We start from the raw sequence: 27,591 nt of genomic DNA, 5'->3' as shown, positions 1-27,591 counted from the left end.
TTATTATTATTAAATATTTAACTCTCAAAGATATACGTACAGTGTAAAATAATGTTGTAATGATGCATTATTATCAAATATTGCTTGGGAGGGAGGACTGGCTTTCTAGCAATGTATAATGATGGATATACTGTATGTATAAACCGCAGATAGATTCACATTCAGAACGATCCGGCTATAGAGTATTTTAAAATATATTTTTATTTGAGTGGCCATTGCCTATTGTAGCTAACATACTCAGTCATTAGTTGGTCATTCCATTTAGTCTTACATAAAGTGATATGGTAGCTCTTCTGCTTTTTAAGCTATCTCCATATGTCCCCATTGTGTCATTCCGGTGTTAGATTGTATCCATTTACCGTACAACCAGTTCACTGAAAGTTACCAGTGTCTGTATTTGTCAACTCTGTCACTCAGACAACACAGGAGACTAAAAAAAAAAAAGTTCTTTAAATCTAAAATAGAAGTAGTGTTATATAAAATGCTATTGATAACATGCACAAATACAGTATATGCAACATGTAGTAGTTTCCATACCTTCAGGGCCGCCTTAGCATCATTATGGGCCCCTGACCAAAGCATTGCAGTGTAACTCTCTCTGCACAGGTTACTTCTGCCCCACCTGCAATGCAGCATGGATTTGTCTATTAAAGAAGGAGTTTGCATTTGCAAACTAAACAGAATCCCCTCCTAATAGTATGCTGTAAAGTCAAAAGACTGGTATATTTATCACCTGAATGGGACTTGGAGATGTCCACTTGCTTTATCTATCAATAGACTGTGGGGGTAGATGTATGAAGCAGTAATAAGGGAGGAGAAGTGATACAGTGCCTGGTACTTTATCACCGGCCAATCAGCTTCTAACTGTCCCTTTTTAAACCCAGCATGTAACTTAAAAGTCAGAAGCTGATTGGCCGGTGATAAAGTACCAAGCACCATAGGTGCCGATTTATGTTTTTGCTGGTGGGTGCTCAAGCCAAAAATATAGGGGAGTGGCTTCAAGGGGAAGGGGCGTGGCCACAAAATAATACCAGTACGCAGCACAGTTGTCCCCAATATTCAAATTACGGCAACAGTGTTCCCCTTTTTACACATAACTTGTGGACCTGCAGCTGTTTCTCTATGATAACCGTACGTACTCCCATGCACAGATGCTTCTGTCAGCTCTGTTAATGGCGCTGGGCAGCATCTTTTATGTGGCAGCCACTGGGTCACTAAAGAGCGGATGGAATACACTCTTCCCGGCATACTGTTTGCCAGTCGGCAGGGCTGGCGATGCGGGTGCTGCAGCTGCAAATTAGCAAGTTAATATAGCGGCCCAGCAGCGCGACTCGGCACCTATGCCAAGCACTTTATCACTTCTCCACCCTTATCACTGCTTCATACATCTACCCCATAACGATCAGATATCTATTGAGCATAGGAAAAAAAAAATCCATTGTTACATCGTAATCCCTTTTCCTAAATACCTTAATATCACAATAAAGGTGATATACACAGTGAGTTTTGTTGGTGTGATGCAATGGGTGCTCCCACGCAAATCCCACATACTTTTTGAACTAGCACCGCATCGCATGCAAAATTGCACGCAAATCCCATGCAAATTACATGCGGTGCGATGTAGTCCAAAACGCATGCAATTATTGTAACGTGTATGGGCACCTTAACTTCTAGGTGCTTTTACATAAATAATTACGAAAGTTGGGAATTGGCATCCAGAATTCTAATGTATGCTGTATGCAGAAATAAAAAAAAAAAAAACTATGCAATATTTATATTAAAATAATTGCATATGGAAGGGTAGGGATTCTCAAACCTGGTCCTCAGGACCCCGCACAGCTCACATTTCCCAGGTCACCCAGCAGGTGCACAGGTGCATTTATTACTCATTGACACATTTGAAAAGATCCACAGGTGGAGCTAATTATTTCACTTGTGATTCTGTGAGGAGACCTGCAAAACACGCACTGTGGGGGGTACTGAGGACTGAGTTTGAGAACCTGTATGCTAGGATATACTGTATAAACGTTCAGCCATACATGTTATGCACATATAAATAAAATGTTACTTATACTATCTTAATAAAGTTAGGATATAAGCATCTGCCATTCTGGATTTAATAATTAGGATAAAGTTTCCACTGTGTATTTCACCACATTCAAACATACTTAGGGGCAGGGTTGTTAGTTAAGTTGTTAAAATGACTCAAAATGCAAATGCACAGAAAAATAGCATACTTCCATGCATATTCCAAGTGTCACACATCTGCACATTGCAGCATATGTGACTAATTTACCGTAGCCCAAGCCGCAGTTTAACACTTACATGCTAAGCATGATTAATCTAGCCCAAGTATACTTGTATATTTATCCCTGAGGATCAGAGTTGACAAACTCCCTGTCATTCATTTTAATGTAGAATTATAAAGCAATCACATGAAAATACAGGCAGCTAGCAGTGAGAATCTGCTGTTTTGCGATCACTCTGTATAAAGTCCATTGTTACAATGATTGGAAATTAAGTATTGCGATGTCCTGTTATCCATGATCCTCATTTGTTTAATGTCTGTATGTTCTGCTTTATCATTTGATTTTTACCCCAGCTGTGTGTTTAACTGATTCTTGGAGCATTGAGAATTGTAATGTTCTTGAAGTTATTTTACTTGTTAAAGTAAAAACCTCAATGTTTTCTTTCTGCTCCTCCTTCATCCCCTTTCATCCTTCCATCTCCCCTTCTTCCGAACATTTCCGGGTGTAACATTTATCTTCCCTCTCTTTGTGTTGTCCTTTTGTTGGTCATCGTGTCGTGTCATGTTGTGGTGTCTTGGTGTTGTGTCTTTGCGTGTGCAAACAAAGCTTCTTCTGGCAGTGCCAGCTTGGAGGTGGTGACCCCCTTGCAGGATGTGAGTGTATGCGCTGGAGAGGCAGCTGTGTTTGAGTGTGTGGTGTCGGGACCCCCGGATCTGGATGTGGACTGGATGTTCCAGGGGAAGTTGCTGCAGCCGGCCCTGTTGGATTGTAAGATGCGTTTCAATGGCAAGCAGTGCCTGCTGCTCCTCAACTCTGTGCATGAAGATGACAGCGGGGTCTACACCTGTAAACTGAGCACAGCAAGAGGTAATTTTCTTATTAAATTATTATTCTTTTGCACCCTTCTGTTTTTTATTCTTCTAAATATTCTTAACTGCTACCCTGAATCCTTTCTTTTACTTTGTACTGTATCTACTTGCTTTGACCTTGTGATAACTAGGGATGCCAATCCAGGGGCATTTTTTCAATTCTGGAATTAGGGATTGAAAAATGCACAATTGGCTTCCCTAATAAAAAAAACCCACCCAGGCCGCCCTGCATATTTACTTACATGTGCGGTGCGGTGTGGCCGGGAGCTATGTTGAGTGGCTGGGAGGGTGGGAGGGCTTATGGAGATGCCCAGGACGAGGTAGGCTGTGCGGCTGTGTGGACTGCGCAGCGTGACCTCTGACCTCATCAAGCTGCACAGAGCCGTACTGCTGTGGATGGGAGAAGCCTGCATGAATCTTGAATATGAATGCAAATCTGCATGTATACAGAGGTGGACCCATCTCTACAGCTGTGTCACTCCCATACATCCTCTTGCAAAACTAGTCATCAACACTCAGTTGGACTTGCACCGCCCTGCTCATCCTGAAATCAGATGGGTCATTGCATACGGACAGTCTGCCTATAGGTCTATACTAATGCTGGCATGACACTCCCATGGCGCACGTATCCAGTTGCCATCCAGGTATAACTCCAAGCCACATTTAGAGATGCATCTAGTTGGCAGAGTTGGCAGGCTCCTGTGATGGCAGCTGCCCGCCCCCCGCCCTTGTGTCATGGCCTCATTAGCATGACAAAGCCCAGCATTCTCATGGAAGCACACATGAAACGCTGGGCATTCCCATATGCTAATGGGGCCAAACGCTGCCCCAAGCGTGTCTCTTCCTCCTGCCCGCTGTCCTGGTTGCATGCAGCCGGCAAACAGTCTGTTCGCCATGGAAGCACACACCCTGCATATGCACATGTGCAGAAATGCGCATACAAAAAACAGTATGAATGCAGCCCCATTGCAAATCAACCAGAACAACCCCCAATATGCAGAAACGATGATTCAATATTCATTATCAAACTGCAAAGCATACAGTATACTATGCAATATAAATGGAATCCTTTTTAACATATGCAAAAAAATATTAATAATAACATAAAGTCCATAAAGCCTTTTAGATGTCAAGAGGGGACAAATATAGCCAATTTGTAAAGTGTATGAATCCAATTAGTGGCGGTATCACACTTTATTAGGAAATATAATTATAGTCCATCTGATGGTTCGGGGTCAGATGGGAACTGTATGTTAAAGCCATACATAGAAATGTCCCCAAATTTACAAGGCTGACATCTCCTGTTGGGATGCAGTACTGCACTATACATGTTATATTATTGTGTCCAGGCTCGTGCAGTGCCGGAAGCCACCATGTGAATGTGCCGATCTCCAATATACATGTAAAAGCCTCCATGCACTAGTCGGACGTGTCTGAGGCACAAGTAGGACCTGATTTCCATGGAACTCTTCTGGCAACTCAAAGCTGGGAATTTCGCAGCTTTGCGTGTGGATTAATCACCGCCCGCACAACTGGCTGCCCCCCCCCCCCCCTCGCACACCAATCACAATAATTCAATGGTCGTCTCCCATTGTGTATGGGCCTTTAGAGGTCATGTATAACTATATGAAACATTGAGTCCCATTTGTGTAAGGACCACTAAGAACAACTGAGGAGTCATCAGATCCTCATGCAGTGCTTCTGGCCCTACATTCCCTACACTTCAAGTTAAATTTACTAAGATGGGAGTTCTATTAAAGATAGAATGTGGCACATAGAAACCAATCAGATTCTACATAATTATTTAGCACCTTCTAAAAGAGGTAGAATCAGATTGGTTGCTATCGGCAACATCCCATATTCAATAAACCTCCCTTAGTAAATGTACCCCTTCATATCTGTTTATTGTGCTCTGTGCAGGAATAACCATACAGACCATCAGTCACTAGCAGTAAATGATCTGTTATTGGCAGTGACATGTCTGTATATTACAAGGTACTGTAATAGCGGATTTTAGTCTCTTTAGCTCCTGGCCTGCCAGCATGGTTGTCACGGTTGTACGTTAGTTTTACTTCTTTCTATATTGAATTCACATTTTCCCTCTATCCTTCATGTTCTCTTGCCAGATGAGCTGACATGCAGTGCCGTGCTGACAGTGCACCCCTCACTGGCTCCTCTCTTCACCAGGAAGATGTCGGATCGGGATGTGGTAGAAGGCCGCACAGCCCGCCTGGATTGTAAGATCAGTGGCACACCACCTCCTGTTGTCACATGGACTCATTTTGGTTAGTGCTGTCATCTACAACTTGCCCATCATTGTTCATAATGTTAACTTGGTGACTTGGGGCCAGATGCACTGAGCTTCAAAAGTGATAAAATGGAGAGTGATAAAAAGCCAGCCAATCAGCTCCTACCTGCCATGTCACAGGCTGTGTTTGAAAAATGTCAGGCAGGAGCTGATTGGTTGGTTGTTTATCACTCTCCATATTATCACTTTTGAAGCTTAGTGCATCTGGCCCTTGGTGCAACATTAAACTAAAGCAGTACCAATATTGTTTTACCAGTATATCTACATCTTCTTATTAGTTATAGAACTATTCTGTGATGATGCCCAGTGATGGGCTGCAGATCTTTTATTTCAGAAGAAAGTTTCTAGAATAAACTATATTATTATTGGGTATGGGTCATAGGGTCCACATTATGAAGGTCGACATACATTAGGTCAACCACTAAAGGTCGACAGGACACCTGAAATAGGTCTTGAAAAGTGATAAAATGGAGAGTGATCAACCACCAACCAATCAGCTCCTACCTATCATTTTTCAAACACAGCTTGTGACATGGCAGGTAGGAGCTGATTGGCTTGTGGTTTATCACTCTCCATTTTATCACTTTTCAAGCTTAGTACATCGGGGCCATAGTGATAAAAAATTTGGTTGCAATGCTGCCTGTAGACCTCTCAAAACTTTGGTCAAAATTCGGGACAAAAAAAGTGAAAACCGCATATTGGCCTCTTTAATGTTGACCTTCCTATTGTCTACCTCCTCTTCACCACACTGTGGGACACTCACACACTCTTCACCTCACAACAGAGGAATCATTCACTTTGGACTTGAAGGGACGTATTTGATTGTTCTAATACCAGTTTTCACAAATAATTCTTTAGTGGGAACAGTTGACTTTCACAATTTATATTGCATTTTTACTGCGCCACCAGATCACGTCAATTCCAGATTTTTGTTGTTGTCGACCCAAGCATTGGGTCAACAATGGGAAGGTCAACAGTCAAAGGTCGACATGAGTTTTTCATGTTTCAGTGCTGCACTCGCCATGCTTCAGGCACTGTGCCTTGCTGCGCTCGGCACACTATTATATTCTCCCTCCACGCCCTAGTGGATGGTAGAGTAGGAAATATACCGGCACAATTTGGGTATAAAAAACGTGAAAAACTCAACCTTTTGACTGTAATTGGCCTTCTTAGTAAAATTTCCCCCATACATGACCTGTGTAGAGTGTGGCAAATTTTTATATATTTTTCTAACTCAAGTTTAAAGTATTTTCAGTACAGTAGTCCAACTCTATGCGAAATCCCAATGTTGCCTTGTGCAAACTTTGTTGTTTTTCTTGTTAATGGTCATTAGAAGATCATAGCTAATTTATTTTTGTGTTTGTGTTTTGCAATGCTAACAGGCAACCAAGTGGAAGAAAGTGAGATGGTTTATATTGAGCGGGAGCGGGGGCACTACACTCTGCTGATCACCCACGTGGCAAGTGAAGATGAGGGCCAGTACACTGTCACGGCTCGCAACCAACATGGGGAAGCCGAATGTTCTGCAGAACTCTATGTAGAGGAGCCAAGGCTTGCTGCCTCATCACACATGTAAGGACTCTGATTTGGAGATGCACTGACATATATGCTGTTGAATCTGCCATTCTGTATGCAGAGGCTGTGTAAAAATACGCATATGTCACAGCCAGGATTTGTATTGAGACACCCACTGGAGAAGCCCAGAGAGGAGACTGTCTGCAGCACATCGGGGCACATGTAGATGTCATCAAGCCCTGCCCCCCCAGTACTGCAAATCCTACAATTTGCAGGTCTTCGAGGAGTGGGCAGGGCTAAATGACGCGATTTGCATCTTTAGCCCTGCTCCTCCCCACGAAAAGCCACAAATTGTAGGAAATTAACGATGCCGTGCGGGAGATGCGGGGAAGGGGGAGAAGCTATATCTGGGAGGGTTGCCTACCTTTCCGGGGGGCCGGGAGGGGGATCTGATTTTCAGGAGCCTCCCAGCCCTTCCAGGAGGGCAGGAAACATGGGTTTACATATATGTGCAGTGTGGTTTATATACAGTGCGCAGTGTGGTTTATATACAATGCACCCTGTGGTTTATATAGAGTACAATGGGCAGTGTGGGCAGGGCCGGATTAGCAATGGGCCTGATGGAGCTACAGCTCCAGGCCCACTTTGTAGATGAGGACTGGGGCTTTCCAACGAGCCTAGCCCATGTCACTAGCCCCCCGGGAACCGGAGATACTGCCGGGCAAAGCGGGAACGTTTTCCCCATAGGATAACATGGGACCCGCTAATTACGACCCCCACCCAGTTCCAACGGCTGCCAGTTCCCTCCCTGGCATCACAGAAGCTCGAACCCAAATCGCTGGGCCTTCAATCTGATACCAGGGTGGTTCATATGGGTTAATTGGTTCTAGAGATATTGCAGGTAAACCGATATTTTAAATGTAATTTAATGGCTGTTCATGTTCTTTGAGGGCAGATTTCTCAGGAACCAAATGGCCCAGTTTGATGGGATCAAAATCATTTGAAGCCCACTTAAAAGTTCTCCAATTTGATACCGGTCTCATATAAATGGGTCCGTTGGTTCAGATACAGTATAGCTGGTAAAACAATATAGCCGGTTAAGGGGGCTTTTTCTGCACCAGAAAATGCAGGGACTAGGCTGGTGTAAAAAGCTGCATTTTCCGGTGTGGGACCTGCAGTGCTCTCAATACAGCCGGGCAGCCTCCCGCTTTCTGCCCGGCTGTCAATGGCTGTAATTTCTGCTTGGCGGCGGTTGTCCCCCAGTTACCGCAAGCACGTATTCCCCCTTGGCAATGAGCATGTAATCCCACATGGCAACGAGCATGGAACCCCTGGCAATGAGCATGGAACACCTGGCAATGCACACGTAGGTAAGCAGCACTTATGTAGCATAATTTTGAATAGACATTGTGGTGTTTGGCATAATACATAACGGAAATTATGGTATGTGGTTTAACATGTAATGGGCATTATGGTGTAAATTCTTAATGCGCGCTTTTGGCGCACAATGTCCCTGCTTGGCTCAGTCCGTTTGGTATAGTGTGTATTTTGGCTCAATCCATGTGGCATAATGTGTAAGAGGCAAGTACAGTATAAGGGGGTTACTCTTGTGTTGCCTGATTTATATATGGTGTGGTAAACTTAGGTGACCACATAAAAGGTGCTGAAATGTTGTCTACCAAGTTTTGGCTTTCAGTATTTTTTTTATGACTGGAATGCCATCTCACCCCGTAAGTATCTTAGGACATTGGCGTCCTGTGGGTGTACCTTTGGAAGGCACCCGGTAATATATCTCCCTGCATCCTGTGAGTGTTGGATTTGTAATATATAATTAGTTGAAAGTGTTTACACAAATAGAGACACACCCATGAGCAGACCACCCAACCAGAACACTGGTCACGCCCCACACATTATTAGGTGCTGGCTACAACCCCTATTTTTGTTCATAAAAGGCCCTTGATCATTTTCAGCTAGTCAGAAAACACAGTGATTTGGCCGCGGAGAGGGGTGGGGCTTAAATGCCGCGAAATGCAGCGATCGCGGCATTTTAGCCCCGCCCCCTCTCCACGGACCCGCGATTGCTGGTAATTAAACCAGGGGGCAAGGGGGGATCAGGGGTAATTAGCAGAATGCGGGAGACTTGCCCACCTTCCCGGGGGGCCGGGAGAAGGACCGATTTCCGGGAGGCTCGCGGCCATTCCGGGAGGGTAGGCAAGCCTGAATTAGGATCCAGACTGTGCATATACATTATAAATATTCTGTATTACCTTACAGTGCACAAGACTAAGGTGTATTTTCTACAGTGCATGCATTAGCAGTATTTACTACAGTGCATATATATATATATATATATATGTATAGCATAGGATCGCACTCCATCCAACTCAAGATCATCTCCTAGGGTGACATCCAGAACACAAAAGAGTCCATGTATATAGAACAAAAGGACGCACTCTCCAGTTTTTTGCAAATACAATTAAAAAGCTGTATATTTAGTACTTCAAAAACATCACGGATAAAGATATACTCAACGTTTCTGTCCGTTATGGACCTTCATCAGGAGATTAGCATCACTTACATCTGACCAAACAGAGCACAGCATGGGCCAAACAGCAGGTTCCTACAGTGAAATAAATAATAACCTTGTTTATTAACAGGTTTTTATATAGCGCACACAAATTCCGCAGAGCTTTACAGAGCATAGTTATGCGCAAAAACACATACCGAATTACAGTACAAGACAGTTTATGACAAGTACATGGTAAATATTGATAGTTGCAACAGAGGACAGGACACTGAAGCAATTATCAGGGTGGCAGAGGTTTATATATTCTAAGAATGGCACATAAGGAGAGAGGGCCCTGCTCATGAGAGCTTACATTCTAAAGGGTAGGGTTAGACAGACTGGGGTGACACAGAAGGGGAAGAAGTGAGCATAAACAGGTTAGGATGAGAGATGGTCAGGTTTTATGCTTGAGGGTGGGAAGAGGTCAGCTTAGTCTTTGAAATGTTAAGTCTAAAAAAGCGCTGGGTCATCCAAGAGTAGACAGCAGAGAGAAAGTTGGAGATATGAGTGAGGATAGAGGGAGAGAGATCAGGAAAGGATCGGTAGATTTTAGTATTATCAGCATAGACGTGATAGTGGAAGTCGAGTGAGCAAATAAGCTCACCCAGAGAGGACGTATAAAGATAGAAAAGAAGAGGGCCAAGAATAAAATTTTGGGGGACACCTACTAGAAATGGAAGAGCAGGTGAGGTGAAGTCATTAGCATTAGAGCTGTGCATTTTCAAAAAGACAGTGCAAATACAAGTATAAAGAGTGATATTCAAAGTTTTAGCAGTTGTAGAGATGGTGATATCACGGATGAATAGCCAGATAAAGCAGCCAGGAGTAGTATGTTGTGAGTATGAAGTAAGCTCACTCAAAACAGTCCCTTTGTTTTCTGAGTTGCTGTTGTTTTCTTTCTGTGTCGCTATGATAATGCAGTATGCAAGGCAGAATGATGCAGATTCAATACTGCCAATGGCATGTAAAGATTAAATACCTATGATAATGTAGTATGCAAGGCAGAATGATGCAGATTCAATACTGGCAATGGCATGTAAAGTTTAAATACCTATGATAATTTAGTATGCAAGGCAGAATGATGCAGACTCGGTACTGGCAATGGCATGTAAAGTTTAAATACCTGTAATGAGATGAATAAGAAGACAGGCGTTACATCACAGTTGGTCCAGGCTAAGTCCAGGCTTGAGCTATGTAACTGCTTTCTCCCTACTTAAAAATCTTCCTACTTTAAAATCTGACAAATATCATTAGATAGCTTTCAATGGTCAGCCAGGCTGTGGTCAGCCTGATATCCTCCACAAATACTATATATGTATACATGTGTGTGTATATATATATATATACCCACAATAGTGTTACTCGGCGCCCTATGTAGTTAAATGGGGATTCCTGTCTCTATTCACTTTATAATTCATACACAAAATATGTCTCTATACATAAAACATTTATTAAAACAATTTTTCCGTGTCAGATTCTTGTCAGAGGTATTTTTTTTAAGATTATGGATGAAACAAAGACCCAACGCGTTTCGTCTCGTTGTGAGACTTCATCAGGGGTACAAAATGATTTAAACGAATCTTCAAAAGGTTTTAACTTAAATTCTTCCAATTGTGAAGATATAGTTCCCTCTGTATTATGCGGGTCACCAGTTTTGGTGAATGCCTGTAGTTGATCTAAAATCAGGGTAATGTTTCTGTGTGCATATCCTTCATGCTACTGACATCTAGTAGGGGACCCTTTATGAAGTGGTTAGTGGCGCCCCCTATTCAGTTAGGCGATATCCCACATAAGGTTCAGCCATCAAATCACGATTAAATATGAAACCTGAGTATCCTGTGTATCCTCAAATTCTCAATGGTAAGCTTGTCCTCTAACAAGTTTTTCAAAAAGAGGAAGTATTTTTAGGGTTGCTCCTTAGTCTAGGTGCATGTGTGCTCATCAGCAAGTATACACATATAAAACCCTATTTCATAAATTATAATGTAATGCACTATTCAATGCTTGATGAGTCAGGCAAACCCATCAGAGAAGAAAGCTGATGGTTGTTGTTGACACCAGGACAGAATGGCAGCTTTAACCTCAGAGTTGAAGTGTTGAACCTTAAGGTGCTCTTTCATCTTTGGGAAGAGGTAAAAGTCACAGGGTGCAAGGTCGGAGCTGTATGACTGGTGTGGCAGAACCTCCTTGAACTGCAGGCACTGCAACGCAACCCTCTTCCAAAAGTTAAAAGAGCACCTTGCGGGTCAACACTTCGACTTTGATTTAATATTATTGTCATTTTACCTTTTAAGTTTGCAAAAACCAGTCCTATGTCTCACTAATAACATTAATATCTGAATTATGTGCTTCTTTTAGATCCAAGCTTGAAAAGATGCCCTCCATACCAGAAGAGCCTGAGGTACAGGATAGCGAGGTAGAGGGGGTACTCATGCCAGATTTCTTGCGCCCACTACAGGACCTAGATGTAGTGGATTCTCGCGAGGTTCAACTAGAGTGCCAAGTCACTGGTTTGCCATATCCCACTATCACCTGGTACCACAATGGGCAGAAGATCCAGAGCACGGAGGACCGCAGGATGACCCAATGTGAGCAATAGTCTTATAAAAATGCCTTATAAAGGAACATAAATGTAGAATGAGGTAATAAATGAACAGCTTTTCTAAAGCAGCAGTTCTCAAACTGTGGATCCCGACCCTAATGCCCCAACCACCTCAGCATGGAGTCGCGACTCCATGTTGCTGACTGTAAGGCTAATGACTCCTCTAATCTCTTAGCCAGTGATCCAAGGAGTCTGAGACATCAGCTGAATTGTATGTTACTTAGTTTAGACTCCTTGGGCGAAATGTAATAGGGTGTGATTTTTGGACATGTGCGATTTTGGGTCAAAAACGGCCGAAATCGCACATTTTCCGAAAATCGCACATTTAATAGGTTGAAAATCGCACTTTTAGAAGTGCGATTTTTAGTCACATTTCAATTTGCAGCCAGATGTTTTCCCATTATAAAGTATACAACTCGCAAATGTAATAGGGTGTGATTTTTGGTAAATGTTACCGAAAAAAGCAAAAAAAATAGACCAGGTTCTGACAGGCGAATTTGACAGAACCATGCACAGATCATTGAGATCTGTGCATGGTCCTGTTAATAAAAATGTGTAAAAGTGTTTTTATAAAAAAAAAAACGGCGTAGGGTCCCCCCTCCTAAGCATAACCAGCCCCGGGCTCATTGAGCCGGACCTGGTTCCAAAAATACGGGGGGACAAAAAGCATAGGGGTCCCCCGTATTTCTGAAACCAGCCCCGGACTCTTGGACCGGTCCTGGTTCCAAAAATACGGGGGACAAAAAATCTGGGGGTCCCCCGTATTTTGAAACCAGCACCGGGCTCCAACAGCCCACGGTGTCATGCCACAGCCGGGGGACACTTTTTATACAAGGTCCCCCGGCCAAAACATGAGCACCGTGGCTGGTCAGCCTTGGACGGGGTACCTGGAGGAGTGGGGACCCCCCCAATAAAGGGGTCCCCCCCCAGGCTTCACCCGTCCAGGGCTGAAGCCCGGGGCTGTCACCGGCGTCCGTGGCCAGTGGACGCCGGCCTGATAGGGTTAAATCGATCATACGTTACATTGCTTTATACCGGAGAACTACAAGTGCCAGCAGACCTCCCCCGCATGCTGGGACTTTGAGAACCACAAGTCCCAGCATGCGGGGCATTAATGGGCCCGCTGGGACTTGTAGTCCACCTGTAAAAAGAATATTTATAAAAAACACACACAGAGAGAAGTAAAAGTTTATTACACACACACACCTCACTTTTACACCAGCGTTACTTACCATTCCTGGATCCAGCGCTGGTCTGGCTGCTTCACAGCCGGCTCCCCCCGCACTGACAGGCAGCGGGGAGAACCGGCTTTCTCCGTTGCCTCTAACAGCTTCTGTAGCGCTGTCCCAGTGCTACAGAGGCTGAGAGCGCGATTGGCTGAGCTATGCGTCTCCATGGAGACGCATAGCTCAGCCAATCAGGACTGAGCTATGCGTCTCCATGGAGACGTATCGGCCAATCGCGCTCTCAGCCTCTGTAGCGCTGGAACAGCGCTACAGAAGCTGTTAGAGGCAACGGAGAAAGCCGGTTCTCCCCGCTGCCTGTCAGTGCGGGGGGAGCCGGCTGTGAAGCAGCCAGACCAGCGCTGGATCCAGGAATGGTAAGTAACGCTGGTGTAAAAGTGAGGTGTGTGTGTGTAATAAACTTTTACTTCTCTCTGTGTGTGTTTTTTATAAACATTCTTTTTACAGGTGGACTACAAGTCCCAGCGGGCCCATTAATGCCCCGCATGCTGGGACTTGTGGTTCTCCAAGTCCCAGCATGCGGGGGAGGTCTGCTGGCACTTGTAGTTCTCCGGTATAAAGCAATGTAACGTATGATCGATTTAACCCTATAAGGCCGGCGTCCACTGGCCACGGACGCCGGTGACAGCCCCGGGCTTCAGCCCTGGACGGGTGAAGCCTGGGGGGGGGGGGACCCCTTTATTGGGGGGGTCCCCACTCCTCCAAGTACCCCGTCCAAGGCTGACCAGCCACGGTGCTCATGTTTTGGCCGGGGGACCTTGTATAAAAAGTGTCCCCCGGCTGTGGCATGACACCGCGGGCTGTTGGAGCCCGGTGCTGGTTTCAAAATACGGGGGACCCCCAGATTTTTTGTCCCCCGTATTTTTGGAACCAGGACCGGTCCAAGAGTCCGGGGCTGGTTTCAGAAATACGGGGGACCCCTATGCTTTTTGTCCCCCCGTATTTTTGGAACCAGGTCCGGCTCAATGAGCCCGGGGCTGGTTATGCTTAGGAGGGGGGACCCCACGCCGTTTTTTTTTAAACTTTTTTTTTTGCACAAAATCGCATTTATGAAAATGCGCACATTTTCATGACTGAAAATGCGCACATTTTCATGACTAAAAATCGCCCGAAATCGCGGCAAATCGCATTTTTAAAGGTGCGATTTCTGGCGAGTTTGGAACTCGTCCAAAAATCACACCCTATTACATTTCGCCCCTTGAATCACTGGCTTCCAGATGGCAGCTCTGCCCCAACTCCAGCGCTCTGCTCTCCTGTTATGCCCAGAAGCTGCTGTTGACACAAGCAGGCTGCACCCCTGGAAACTAATTTACATTCAGATATCCACAGGGGGCACATGCTTGGCAGTGACAATACTCCTGGGCATCTGAGCTGTTGGAAACTTATAGGTAAAACAGGCAGAGTCAGACTCAGAAGAGCCAGCTCTCAATAAGCAGGAGACAGACTCGTAAGTACATGCAGCATGAGAGGAGTGGTGGTGGTGGGGGGGTGTATTCCATGGGCACCAGGATGGACGGTTCCGTAAAGCAGCAGCAGGGGAGCATGAGAGGGGAGCACTGAACATAGACCCTATGGTATGTGTCTGTGGAGAGGAGGACAGGGGAAAACATGTTAAGTTAATACCCACTGCCTCCCCATTCCATCCCCATCACCCTCTTCCATCTTCCTTTACCACACTCAACAACCACACTCCCCCCAATCACAGTGTGTGATTGTGTAAGTCTGTCATTAGATTCTGAATCCACCTCTAAATGTATCTGGCTAAAGTAATGTAATAATTGTTATCGTCTCGACGGGATCATAGGGTAATAGAGAGAAGACTCTAAATATATGGGGTCATATGTAGATATGCCAGCCAATCAATGTTTGCAAAATGCCAGGATTTGATTGGCTGGTGGTGCATTATAACCTTCCAATTTATCTCCACTTTATCACTTTACCAGGCTTAATACATCTGCCCCTTTATTCCATGTTGACAAACCCACACAGCTCCCTGATTATCTAATGAGAGATAACAACACAGAACTATTCTGACTCTTATTTATCTTTTTAACAGACAGAGACATCCATCGTCTAGTGTTCCCATCTGTAAGCCATTGTCATGCTGGAGTTTACAAGAGCGTGATTTCCAACAAGGTGGGAAAAGCCGCTTGCTATGCTCATCTGTATGTTACAGGTAAGGAGTGTATGCTTTGGTTAGAGAACCTGCCCCTACAAAAATCTTCCTTTCCAGTTTGTTCCATTTTCCATGATTTTCTTCTAGCAATAACATCTGTGAAAGTAGGGTTACAGTAGCTCATGTCCTTTGGTGTGTGTTACTGAGAAGAGAACAGCTCTTGTGCACATGTGATCCATCAATCTGGTAGCCTGAGCCTCCCACCTGTCTGGGATAATTATGGCTGCAATAGTTTTCTCTATGCTAATATTAACCCTGTCACATTTGGGTACTACTGCTTTGTGGATTCTTTCATTGTTTCATCTCCTTTAATCTACATTTTACGCGTGTATTATTTTTCCAGATATGGTACCTACCCCTCCAGATGGTCCCCCTGTTGTTACTGCTGTAACCGGAAAAATAATCAAGCTTAGATGGAATCCCCCCAAATGGCTGGATCCGGCTATAGGTATAAATGTTTGTCTGTAAGATAGGGTGGGATGTACTAGTCACCCAGGTGTGTTTTAAGAGAGGAGGAGGCCCGTGTGCAGCTTCTCTGACCACTCCCCCTCCTCTCCACCGGGAGCAGCGCAGTGTGTAGTAGGGTCTGAGCACTAGAGAGCTCGGACCCTACTGCACATGCACAAATCCCTAGAAAAATGGCCTATGAGCCATTTTTCCAGCTATGTAGGTAACGTTTCTGCTGCCTCCACTGGACTTCGGAGGGTAAGTATTACAAAAATGGGTGAAGTGTTTGCAGTGTGGGCCCCCCTGGGACTCAGGGGACAGGGTGCACTGTGCACACTGCACCTATATTAAATACTCTACTGTATGCATCACATTGTGGATGCGTTATACTGTATCCCGCCACTTCTCAGGTACATACCTATATTAATAACATGCAATAAAAACACAACTCTCCCAATAAGAACACTCTCCCAATAAGAACACTCCTTTGCGATATGACATCCACATCTATAACCCGGCAGTCCTTCGGTGCATGCAGAAGGTTATTCTGTTGGATCCCTCTCAGATGGAATGTGAGAAGACCATACTGTAGGCTTTTATTGGTCAATAATATTTGACTCAAAACCATATAACTATCCAAGCTGTTAAATGTATTGCATTCCGTTGCTTGGAAAATATGGGGATGCGGCCAAAACGGCATTTCCTGATTCTTGCCTGCATTATATTGTTACATATATTCCACCCTTAGGGGCCCATTTAATTACATTATTTTTACAAAAATGTTTTCCCACCCTTTTCATGTCATTTTAATTTCAGCAGAATGTACTATTATTATAATTTATTATAATTTTATTTATAAGGCGCCACAAGTGTTTCGCAGCGCCGTACAAAGGAACAATACAGGGAGACAAAACTTGGCATAACATTGAATAAATAACAAAAATACAGTACAAATAAAGAGCACCACAGTTTCAATACACATTACAGCTTAAATGTAAGTAGTGAGGACCCAATCAACATACAACTAGAGGCTTGAGGCCAAGATGGAGATGAGTATGAAGATGGTCACTGAGTGTTGGATTAAAGGAGAGCTGTGAGTGAAATGTGAAGAGAAGTGGGCTTTGACAACAGGAGGGAAGAGGGCCCTACTCGGAGGAGCTTACAATCTAGTAACCTGGGTTGAATTGCCAGGTTGATCAACCCGGGTTAGAGGTTTAAGTGCATTCTCACCGCACCTCGACCTGGGTCGAGCTAAAGGGCTTTTGGAGCAGTTTTCATAAAAAAGTGCTCCAAACTCTTCAATTCGCATTTTTTAGTAAGCAGATTGCATTTCCCATGCTTAGGGCCCATTTATCTTTTGTGTCTAAATCGCCAAAAAAGATGGGGGGGGGGGGGGGGTCCGTGCTGACCGCGCATGCTGCTCCTAGGCAGACAAAAGCTCGACCCAGGTCGAGGTGCGGTGAGAATGCACTTAAACCTCTAACCCGGGTTGATCAACCTGGCAATTCAACCCAGGTTATAAGAAGGGTCGCAAACCCGGATTGCCCGTTATACAGAGGGTGACCTGGGTTTTACCCTTCTTATAACTCGAGTTACGATATGAAAACATTGGACCCAGGTTTGTACCGGGTCAGACCTGGAACCAAGATCAGAAAGGGGTATAAGGGATAAATGAAGGCCAGAGAGTTGCATTATAGGCGAGGTGAATAATAGGGAGGGGAAGGGGACAGTCAGAGTGAGTTTCACTCTATAGAAGAGGTAAGTATGAGAAATATATAAATCTATTCACATACACTGAAATATCAGTCTGAAATTGACTCTGTAATGCAGCATTTAGTCCAATATGAAGATGCAATACCAATGAATGCCATCAGAAAATGAATATCATTATTAACATGGTTTTAGATGATGCTATCAGTTTGTATGTACAGTACACTGGTTACACCACATGTGATAGAGATTTTTGGACTCAGATCTGATTTGCCAAACACTGTCAATTTCCTCCACCCATATGTGTGACCAAATGAAATAATAAGCTCCTGGATTTAGCTTCAGGACTGTCGCATGGGGGGGCATCCTTTGGAAAAGAGCAGAGTTTAATTAGTAATACTAAAATTAAATTAGTTCTGAATACTTCACAGGGTCTAATAATAATTCTTTATGCACTTTCATTCCAAAGATCCGACTCAGCTGACATACTCAGTGCAGCAGCAGGCGGTGGGCTCTCCCCAATGGACCATCATTGCTAGCAACCTGAGGGACACCAACTTCTGTGTCCGAGGTGTGACCAAAGAGCACCAGTACCAGTTCCGCGTGGTCACATACACTGCAACCTCACACAGTAAACCTTCTCCAGCCAGTGAGTGCATCAGACTTCTAGACCGAGGTGAGTGCCAGTGTGAAGGCTGAAAAGACTACATGTATGCAAAACAAAACTCTAAAAGGAATAGGAAATGAAGGGTCAGGAGTTCCACACAATTCCACCTAGTCATACACCATTTCATGGTATCCCACACAAAATCATGGGAAAAGCTGCAAATACTTAATTATAAATAGGCCCCTAAAAGTGAAAATAAGCACATGTTACATCTGCCCCATCTGCAGTGCAGCATGGTTTTGTCCATTAGAGAGAGAATTTGCTTTGCGAATTAACCATTTGTGGGTGTTTATTCACCATTTAACTCTCATATTCAGGATATTTCCTGGGTTGCTCATACCCCTGGAATACCCAACCTATCTCTATTAGACTATCTACCAGCATCCCAACTTTCACGCGGAGCCTTTAAAAATAATTTAAAAGACATTTAGAATGTAATTCTAACTTGCTACTAAGGGACAGAATGTACTAAGGGACCAATTCAGGATCACTTGGTGTGATCCGAATCTGGCCCAAGCCCCGATGGTCGGGGTTTGCGCACGCGCATTTCTGTGCATGTGCAAACCCTGGGACTGGACGGCTTCAGTGAGGTACACACTGACCGGGCCGTTTGTTGCGGGGAGGGAGGGCTGGCGGCTGACGGGGACGGAAACGGCGCTGGAGCAGGGGAACACCCAGCGTTTTATGGGCATCACCATGAAAACGTTGGGCATTCCTCTGGGAATGCTGGCAGATCAATGCCTTCCGGGAAGGACGGCTGACATCCCAGGATGCCAGAGCCCGCCCCCTCTTCGGCGGACACCAAAGGAAATAAAAGTCAGTTAAGACTGACTTTTATTTGCAAAGGCAGGAGAAATCATTCAATGGTCGGTGACCGTCCAATGATCTCTCCTGCTAGCAGATGCATGCGAGGAGATGCGTTAGCGAACACATCCCCTCACATCGTACTGAAGGGTTGGTAAGCGCCTTTGTACAATTATGCTATATGCTTACTGTATTGATCTATGTAAATGCATATACTGCATGCACTGACATTTCTTGCTGAGTTTTATATCCTTGTACAGCGCTACTGAACCCTTGTTGCACCGTATAAATAAAAATAATATGACATTATATATATATATAATAACTGCATGTCTATAGTGATATTTCAGTCGTGTTTCATAAAGCGATACATTTTCAATGCTGTTATTATAGGTCCTTACCAGAGAGTGGCACCAGTCATCCAAGATCGCCCTGAGCTCCTCTATATGGTAGAGAATCAACTCTTGTGCATCACAGTGATGCTGAACCATGTTGAGGCCAGGGGCACCTGGCAGAGGTAACAACCAAATTTCCCACTGGCCCAGTTGTTAGTGACATGACACCAACCATGTAGCCTTACACACCATACTGGTTGACCAGCAAAGCTGCGAGTCATCTAAAAGCCACTCGCTGCCCCCATGAATGGCCCCTTACATGCCGATTTCCCTGCACACATGCAAATGGATGTTTAGCATAAACTCGCGAGCGCCCCCCCCCCACGCGCACTGCTAGGTGCGAACGGGCTGGCGAACAAGCAATTAGCTGTGCCTGCTTGCACAAAGTGGCTGCACATGCGCATAAAAGTTTATGCACCTGCGCAGCTGCTAAACATCGCTCCCCTGTGCGAACGTGCGGGGAAGCGATCAAATCTGAATAACCTCCAATATATCTTTCACTGTCCAATGACAATGCATGCTGTCGATGATCCGGCTTAAGACCTGCAGGAGAGTGCGATAGTGGGTACACCAAATGTTCCGGTGTGTATCCACCGGACCCCACTTCCCTACCTCCTGTGCTGTGTGCTGGCTGGCATTTCATATTTTTGGAGGGAGTTTTTGTAAGGGGGTCATTTTCCCTTGATTTTCCCATGATCCCTCAGTACCCAGGCCTGTGGCTCCCATCGGTGACCATTTCTTTTTACACAGTGCTAGTTTCTGAAAGTGAGCACATATAAATACAGACAGTTCAAAATCACAATCATGTCAGTCAGAGCTACACTTAAGGGAGTAATAAGGTGTTCTCAGGCATGAAGATCGGAGTGGGTCATTGTGTTTGCCGATAGATGGCGTAGCATTTTTCCCAGTTGCGCATGTGTAAGAACGGCTTCGCCTCAGTTTCTTCATTCCTGGAAAGATGTATGCGGTCGGATGTATGATGAGATAACACATGTGCAACACCACGCCATCTATCGGCAAACACATTAACCCACTGCAATTACATACAACACCGCTACAGCACAAGTCTCCTTTTCATTTGGGCACTTTACTGTATATATAATGGCAGCATTTGAGTTTTTGGTACTTGTTTCCTATCACGGCCACAATCGCGGGCATCGTGTGCCTTAACTTTAAGGCACACGATGCCCGCGATTTCCTTTGAAAAAAGCAGTACTCGGGTACATCGCGTTGGTCGTGTGCCTTAAGAAGGCACACGACGCGACCGACGCGATGCCCACGATTTCCCCATAGGCTTCAATGTTAAAATATTTTAACATTGAAGCCTATGCGCACCCGACGCGATGCCCCCAATTTCTCCATAGGCTTCAATGTTAAAATATTTAACATTGAAGCCTATGCGATGGACCCGATTTGTCCATAGGCTTCAATGTTAAATTATTTTAACATTGAAACTGAGTCCATTTAACATAGGAAAAAATGGGAAAAGGCCAAATAAGGGCCATTTCTCATTGGGTATGGCCCCGTAATGTGTGTAAAAAATAATGGTCCCCCATTGTGGCCGCCACCCCCACAATCGCCGCGAACCGGTGCGCGTCCTCCGACCTTTTCATTCCCCTACTATCCACGTTGGCGTGGAGTTGAGAATAGATTAGTGTGGCGAGCGCAGCGAGCCACCGAGCCCGAAGCGTGGCGAGCGCAGCGTGCCCCGCGAGGGGACGCTGATACCTGTGAAGCACGCGAGGGGACGCAGGGATCTGTGATGGTATCAGCGTCTGCTCGCCACACTAATCTATTCTCAACTCCACGCCGACGTGGATAGTAGGGGAATGAAAAGGTCGGAGGACGCGCACCGCCGCCCCTCGCGGGCTCGCTGCGCTCGCCACGCTTCGGGTTCGCGTCGATCGTGGGGGTGGCGCCCACAATGGGGGGCCATTATTTTTTACACACATGACGGGGCCATACCCAATGGGAAATGGCCCATATTGGCCCTTTTACCATTTTTTCCTATGTTAAATGGACTCAGTTTCAATGTTAAAATAATTTAACATTGAAGCCTATGGACATGATGGACCCGATTTCTCCATAGGCTTCAATGTTAAAATAATTTAACATTGAAGCCTATGGACACGATGGACCCAATTTCTCCATAGACTTCAATGTTAAATTATTTTAACATTGAAGCCTATGGAGAAATCGGGTACATCGCGTCGGTCGCGTCGTGTGCGTTTTGGTATGCACCCGACGCAACCGACACGATTTTTTCCGACACGACCACCACGATAGAAATCGTGGTGGCCGTGCTAGGAAACAAGTACCGAGTTCTTTGTTTTACAAATAAACATTCCCCAAGTAAAGCCTGTGCATAATTATAAACACAAGTACTTCTCCCTAGAGCAGGCACGATTCTGCGCCACATGGAAGGTGTGTGTGAGATGAGTATGCCAGACGATGACCAGCACTCACTCACAATCGTCAGTCCCAAGAAGTCTGATCTCGGAAAGCTTGTATTTGAAGCCAGAAACCAGTATGGAGCCGACCGCTGCACCATCAGCATAGAGATGGCAGGTACCAATGGCAGAGCTAGGATGTCTACAGCATTATACTTATAGTCAGCTGTCTCTGGTAGGAAATATGTGTGACAGAACAGCCTTATACACTGCTATGATGACCAATGAATGGGGTACATAGGGTGGTGCCAATACGGTCTATCCAATTACAGTTGTCATGTGTTTTCGTAGAGAGTCCTCGGTTTGAGTCTATCATGGAAGACATAGAGATTGGGGCTGGAGATACTGCCCGCTTTGTAGTGGTGGTGGAAGGAAAACCTGTGCCAGACATCATGTGGTACAAGGTGTGTTACCAGTTCCCCGGTCTCCGCCATTATCATCATCATTTTCCATGTTCTAGGTTTCCTCCTTGTAATTCCTCATTCTATCATTTCTACAGGATGGTCGACTGTTGGTTGAAAGTGGCCACTTTAACTTTGTGTATGATGATGCTGAGTGCTCTCTGGTTATTCTGAACACCTCCCCAGAGGACTCAGGGGTCTATACCTGCACTGCCCGCAATGTGGCAGGCGAGCTTTCTTGCAAGGCTGAACTACAGGTGTGCACAGGTAAGATAGACTGCAATGTAGCATTCTCATGTATTAAAAATGAGGGAGCACAGTTTTATAACACATCCATAAAAATAAATAATATTATAAATAATAAAATATTCCCTGATCTAAAACACCACAAAGCAAGTTCATGCCAAACCTCTAACATGCACGTGCCATCAAATAATCTCAGTAATTACCATTGACTCCATTCAAAAATGACATGCAGCAAATCCATATTCTACAGCAGACCTGGAAAAGCTCTAGTTTAATAAAATAAACAAGAATGAACCTACAGTATTCCTTTATTCCCAGCACTTATTGCCTCCTCCCTCGCTACCAGTGTATCCAACCGGCCCGCACTCACACCCACCTTACTTAGCTGAGTGTTCAGCTGGGAACACACTGGTGCGACGGTGCTCATTCAGACATTGGTATAAATCCCCGTCAGTGTGGATTGCCAGTACACACTGGCACAATGTTAAGGAAGGACAGAGCAATAACTGTTCTACTAAGATTATGAGGCACCATCAAACAGGACATATGATGCTACATACTGGGATTCTGAGGCATCGTCATCCAGGCACAGATGACTCTACACACTGAGATAATGAGGCACCATCACACAGGGACAGAGGCAGTAGCGTAAATTTGCCCCAGTTGCCTGGAGGCAAGATAAATATTGGTGCCCCCCCCCCCCCCCACACACACACACACACACACACACACACACCACCTTATATGTATGTATGATCCCAGAACGTCTATTCGACATTTTGGATATCGCTCTTCTGTCAAGAAAAGTGAGTGTAATGTCTGTTGCCTTCCTAGGATGGGGAGTTAGCCACAGGAGCAATATCAAGCAGGGGAGTAGTGGTGCCCCCTTGGGAGCAGGAGCCTGGTGACAGATGACTCCATTGCCTCCCAGAGTTAGGCCTCTGCACAGAGGACTTTATACACTAAGATTATGAGGCACCATCATACAGGGACATATGTAGCTTCATACTGGGATTCTGAGGGACCGTCATAAAGGCACAGAGGACTCTACACTTTGAGATTATGAGGCACCATCATACAGTGACTGCAAATTTTATATCATGTTTTTTAACAGATGAGCCAGGGGCCAGGGCAGCATTGGAGGAATCAGATGGGGTAAAATCTCGCAGACTTACCGATTACTACACCATTCACAAGGAGATTGGAAGGTAAACTTGTTTCTGTGTAAATGTCCATGTATTATTAAAGTTTTAAGAGCTGCATGTACAAGTGACTAGTCATTTGTGGAGCCCATAGCATTTGTAAGGGCAACATGTACCACCGAATCGCAAAACAAGCTCACATAAACACATAATACTAACAAGGAAGACATGGTACGGGTTGGGATCATTTCGTCTACAGCATGATGGTCGACAGTCATTATGTCGACATGGTAAAAGGTCGACATGGGAAAAGGTGGAAAAGTCATTCGTTTGACAGGTCATTAGTTTGACCACGTCTAGGTCGACGGTCAAAAGGTCGACTTAGGGTTTTTCACTGTTTTTTTACCTGAATGTCAACACAGTCGACATGGACACAGTTTAAAGTGCATTGCAACCCCTCGCATCGCTTGCTGCGCTCGCAATGCTTCGGGCACAGTGCCTCGCTATGCTCGGAACACTATTTTATTCTCCCACCACGCCCTAGAGGATGGTAGGGCATGAAATACCGCCTGTCGGCACATGTCGGCTCAAAAAACAGTGAAAAAACCCATGTCGACCTTTTGACTGTTGACCTAGACACTGTTGAACTAATGACCTGTCAAACTAATGACCTTTTGACCTAGAACCATGTCAACCTAGACCCATGTCGACCTAGACCCATGTCGACATTTTCCCATGTCGACCTAATGACTGTCAACCATTATGCTGTACAACAGTACTGTTAGGTAAATACTATCTAAGCCCACCATTTTTAGGGAAATTCACTAAGATTTCTATTACACCTGTGTCTGATCGAAATCAAACATGGACAATTTCAGACAGGGGTATGAAGGCCCCGCCGGGAAATGCAGAGATAGGCACCCTTGTTTAGGAGTGTGGCCAGTTTTCAAAGGTGGTATGACCAGCTGCCACAGAGGCCGAGAGCATGTGGTTTGGCCTTATCCCTGCATGTGCAGGATGATATACCCCCAAGATAGGATTGCATATTACAATGCTCTCCTGGGTGGTAATATTCTGCCCAGATCGCATGGTACTGTATATGCGATCCTTAATAAATGGGCCCCTTAAAGAGGAGAGAGAAAACAGGAAAGAGAGGGGGCTGGGGAGGGACAGAGTGCAAGACAAAAGAGAGGAGAGAGAACAGAGATGTGTCGGGGGGGGGGGGCTCAGTTTGAAACTATTTGGAAAATAATCAAATGATGTTCCATTTTAGTGACATTCGTTGGCCAAACCATAGAGGGAAAGGAGTAGGAGGCACGGGGCGGCAGGGGCAGGGGAAGAAAGGAGGGATGGTATGGCGGTGCTGCCTAGGCACTAATAAATGTAAAAAAAATCTACAGGGTGCAGGGGATGCCTGCTTAACTCTTGGGCCCCCCAAAGGTCTGGGCACTATAGCAGTTGCACCCCCTGCTCCCTCTAAAGTTCCGCCACTGAACACGGATGTTATTGATCATTATCACTTTTAGTTTTGGTTATACATAAAATATTGTCTTAAACAGCACAGGGACTTAAGCAGCTTTTTGTATTCTCAGAGGTACGTTTTCCTATGTCCGACACGTAGTGGAGAAAAACAGCGGGCTTGACTTTGCTGCAAAGTTTATATCTTCTCGAGGAGCTTCGAGGGAGAGTGCACAGAGGGAGCTGAGTATCCTGTCCCAGATTAGTCATGAGAGGATCGTATACTTCCAGGAGGCATTTGAGAAGCGGAGTGCACTGATAATCATCATGGAGCTGTATCCATTATCCACTTGGGCCAAAAATCTAAACAGTTATTGGGCAGACTGTGTTAAAGATGTGTTTTTGTGTTTCTCGTCGAGGTTGAACTCGATGGACTAACATCTTTTTTCAACCTTAATTACTATGTTACTAGGGCAATACACTAGGTTCCTGGTCTTAAAAGTAGGTATCCTATTAGTCCTGATGATGCTCCTCCTAAAAAAAATGTTTTAATGTTTGTTTGTTTTTACGCAAAACTATGTATTTTTTGAGGCACGTATCATGGCTTTTAAGTACTCTTATCGGGGATTTAGTTTCACCTGCCTCTGATAAGTGCTAACTTTTGAGGCTAATAGAATAGCACCAGTGAGGTTAGATACTTGCCCTATAAGTGGTGGGTGTGTGAGTACAAAGAAATGATAGGAGACATAACATTGCTTGGGGTATCACTGTATACAGCAGCCTCTTGTTATCCTTAACTGACTGCAGCTGTTCCAAAGAGGAGCTGTTGGACAGAGTGGTCCGTAAACCTACAGTCAGTGAGTCAGAGGTGAGTACAGTATATGCAGGGTACTGATGTATGAGAGGAGGGGTAATGTAAAAGCAGGATTGGGTTTCCTCAAACCGTATGTCAAGACTCAGAGAGCGGTGTTGCAGAAAACTGTGAGGGTGAATTATATGAATTCAGGGTCAGCATGCTAGATATAGTCATAATTACTAATATAATGAATAACAAATTAAAATAATGATATCACCACTTAAAATCCTATGGGGTTATGCAATCCTCCGTCGCTATTTCGGACAGGTGAAATAGAGGCGGATGCCTATTCAATGTTGTCATTACCGACAGCATTGAAGAGGCATCACGGCAGAATGAGCCCGACTTTAAAAGCTGTCAGGCCTGTTCTGTCGATAAAAGCCGTGGATTGTTGTGATCCCGGACGTATTTTGACAATCCATGGCCGTTTACGCCGCGGACACGCCCCCTTCCCGCCTGCTGATTTGCTGTCGGATAAAATGCAAAGGATCACAGCTGTCGGACCGACCGACAGTTGTGATCCGGGATTGCATACTCCCCTAAATGAGTGTGTGTGTTATTCAATATAGTAAAAAGAAAAGCAATAAAGTATACAGTGTAAAAGCGATAAATAGTCATGTAATAGATTAAATCACTGAATATAATAAATGGAATTGGTTGAAATGAGATATAATATTGATACAGCTTGAGTATCTCTTATCCAAATATCCATTATCCAAATTATTCCGAAAACCATACATTTCAGAAAGTGAAAAGCACAACTGGGGACATCTGTAACTGGCAAAAAAGGAGAAAACAGAAACTTTTTAAAGAGCTTGTCAGAGTTGGTTACTCAGGTAGAGCAGCTGCAAAGAGTGGGTAGTCAGACCCCTGGGTAGTGCAAAATGGAAAGAAAGAGATTTTGCAGTGCTCATATATTTTAATGATTAAACCAATTATTAAAGCATATTTAAAAAATACATGAAATATAGAAAACAGTAAATGGAAAAATAAGGACCTGTCTATAAGGAATATAACCTGCTCTGGTCATTCTCAGCACATTTGGAGAAGTGAAGTTGGGGGATAGCTGGAGTCCAATTATTCCACTTATCGCTGGAGGTGTCCCAGTCCTATTATGGACTTAGCAGCTTGTGGGGATCCTCTCTAAAGTGCGTTATGCTTGTGGGAAAGTTGCTCTAATTTGTAATCCCGGGTGGTCTCACTATAGGTATCCCAGTCCAGTGTGGACTTGTGTTGTTGTGGGGGATCCTGTTGAAAGTGCTCCAAGTGCTGGAAGGAGGCAATAAAGTCCAGATGAATTAGCAGGTGAGGGGCATATAGTCCATGGCAGGTCCAACTAGATCACCAACGCGTTTCACTGTTACTAAAGGACAGCTTTTTCCAAGCTGTCCTTTAGTAACAGTGAAAGCGTTGGTGATCTAGTTGGACCTGCCATGGACTATATGCCCCTCACCTGCTAATTCATCAGGCCGCCCCCCCACACCCC

The 27,591-nt window shown here is 44.7% G+C and overlaps 1 protein-coding gene across 2 annotated transcripts in view; it reads left to right on the top strand.

Moving 5' to 3' along the window:
• SPEG (striated muscle enriched protein kinase) overlaps positions 1-27,591 on the top strand; it is a 187,105-nt gene that overhangs the window by 100,008 nt on the left and 59,506 nt on the right. For both annotated transcript variants that reach the window (XM_083153761.1, XM_083153760.1), the window contains exons 12-25: positions 2,856-3,116; positions 5,245-5,403; positions 6,809-6,998; positions 11,866-12,095; positions 15,410-15,529; positions 15,873-15,977; positions 18,156-18,362; positions 19,551-19,674; positions 21,948-22,120; positions 22,294-22,406; positions 22,502-22,670; positions 23,764-23,857; positions 25,384-25,584; positions 26,057-26,117. In XM_083153761.1, coding sequence (XP_083009887.1) covers positions 2,856-3,116; positions 5,245-5,403; positions 6,809-6,998; positions 11,866-12,095; positions 15,410-15,529; positions 15,873-15,977; positions 18,156-18,362; positions 19,551-19,674; positions 21,948-22,120; positions 22,294-22,406; positions 22,502-22,670; positions 23,764-23,857; positions 25,384-25,584; positions 26,057-26,117 — 2,207 coding nt within the window. The remainder of the gene's footprint in view (positions 1-2,855; positions 3,117-5,244; positions 5,404-6,808; positions 6,999-11,865; positions 12,096-15,409; positions 15,530-15,872; positions 15,978-18,155; positions 18,363-19,550; positions 19,675-21,947; positions 22,121-22,293; positions 22,407-22,501; positions 22,671-23,763; positions 23,858-25,383; positions 25,585-26,056; positions 26,118-27,591) is intronic.

Source organism: Crinia signifera, chromosome 7 (genome assembly GCF_055691185.1).
Source record: "Crinia signifera chromosome 7, ASM5569118v1, whole genome shotgun sequence".
NCBI lineage: Eukaryota > Metazoa > Chordata > Amphibia > Anura > Myobatrachidae > Crinia > Crinia signifera.
Note: the sequence above shows the minus strand (reverse complement) of the source record. Positions and strands in the feature narration are given on the sequence as shown.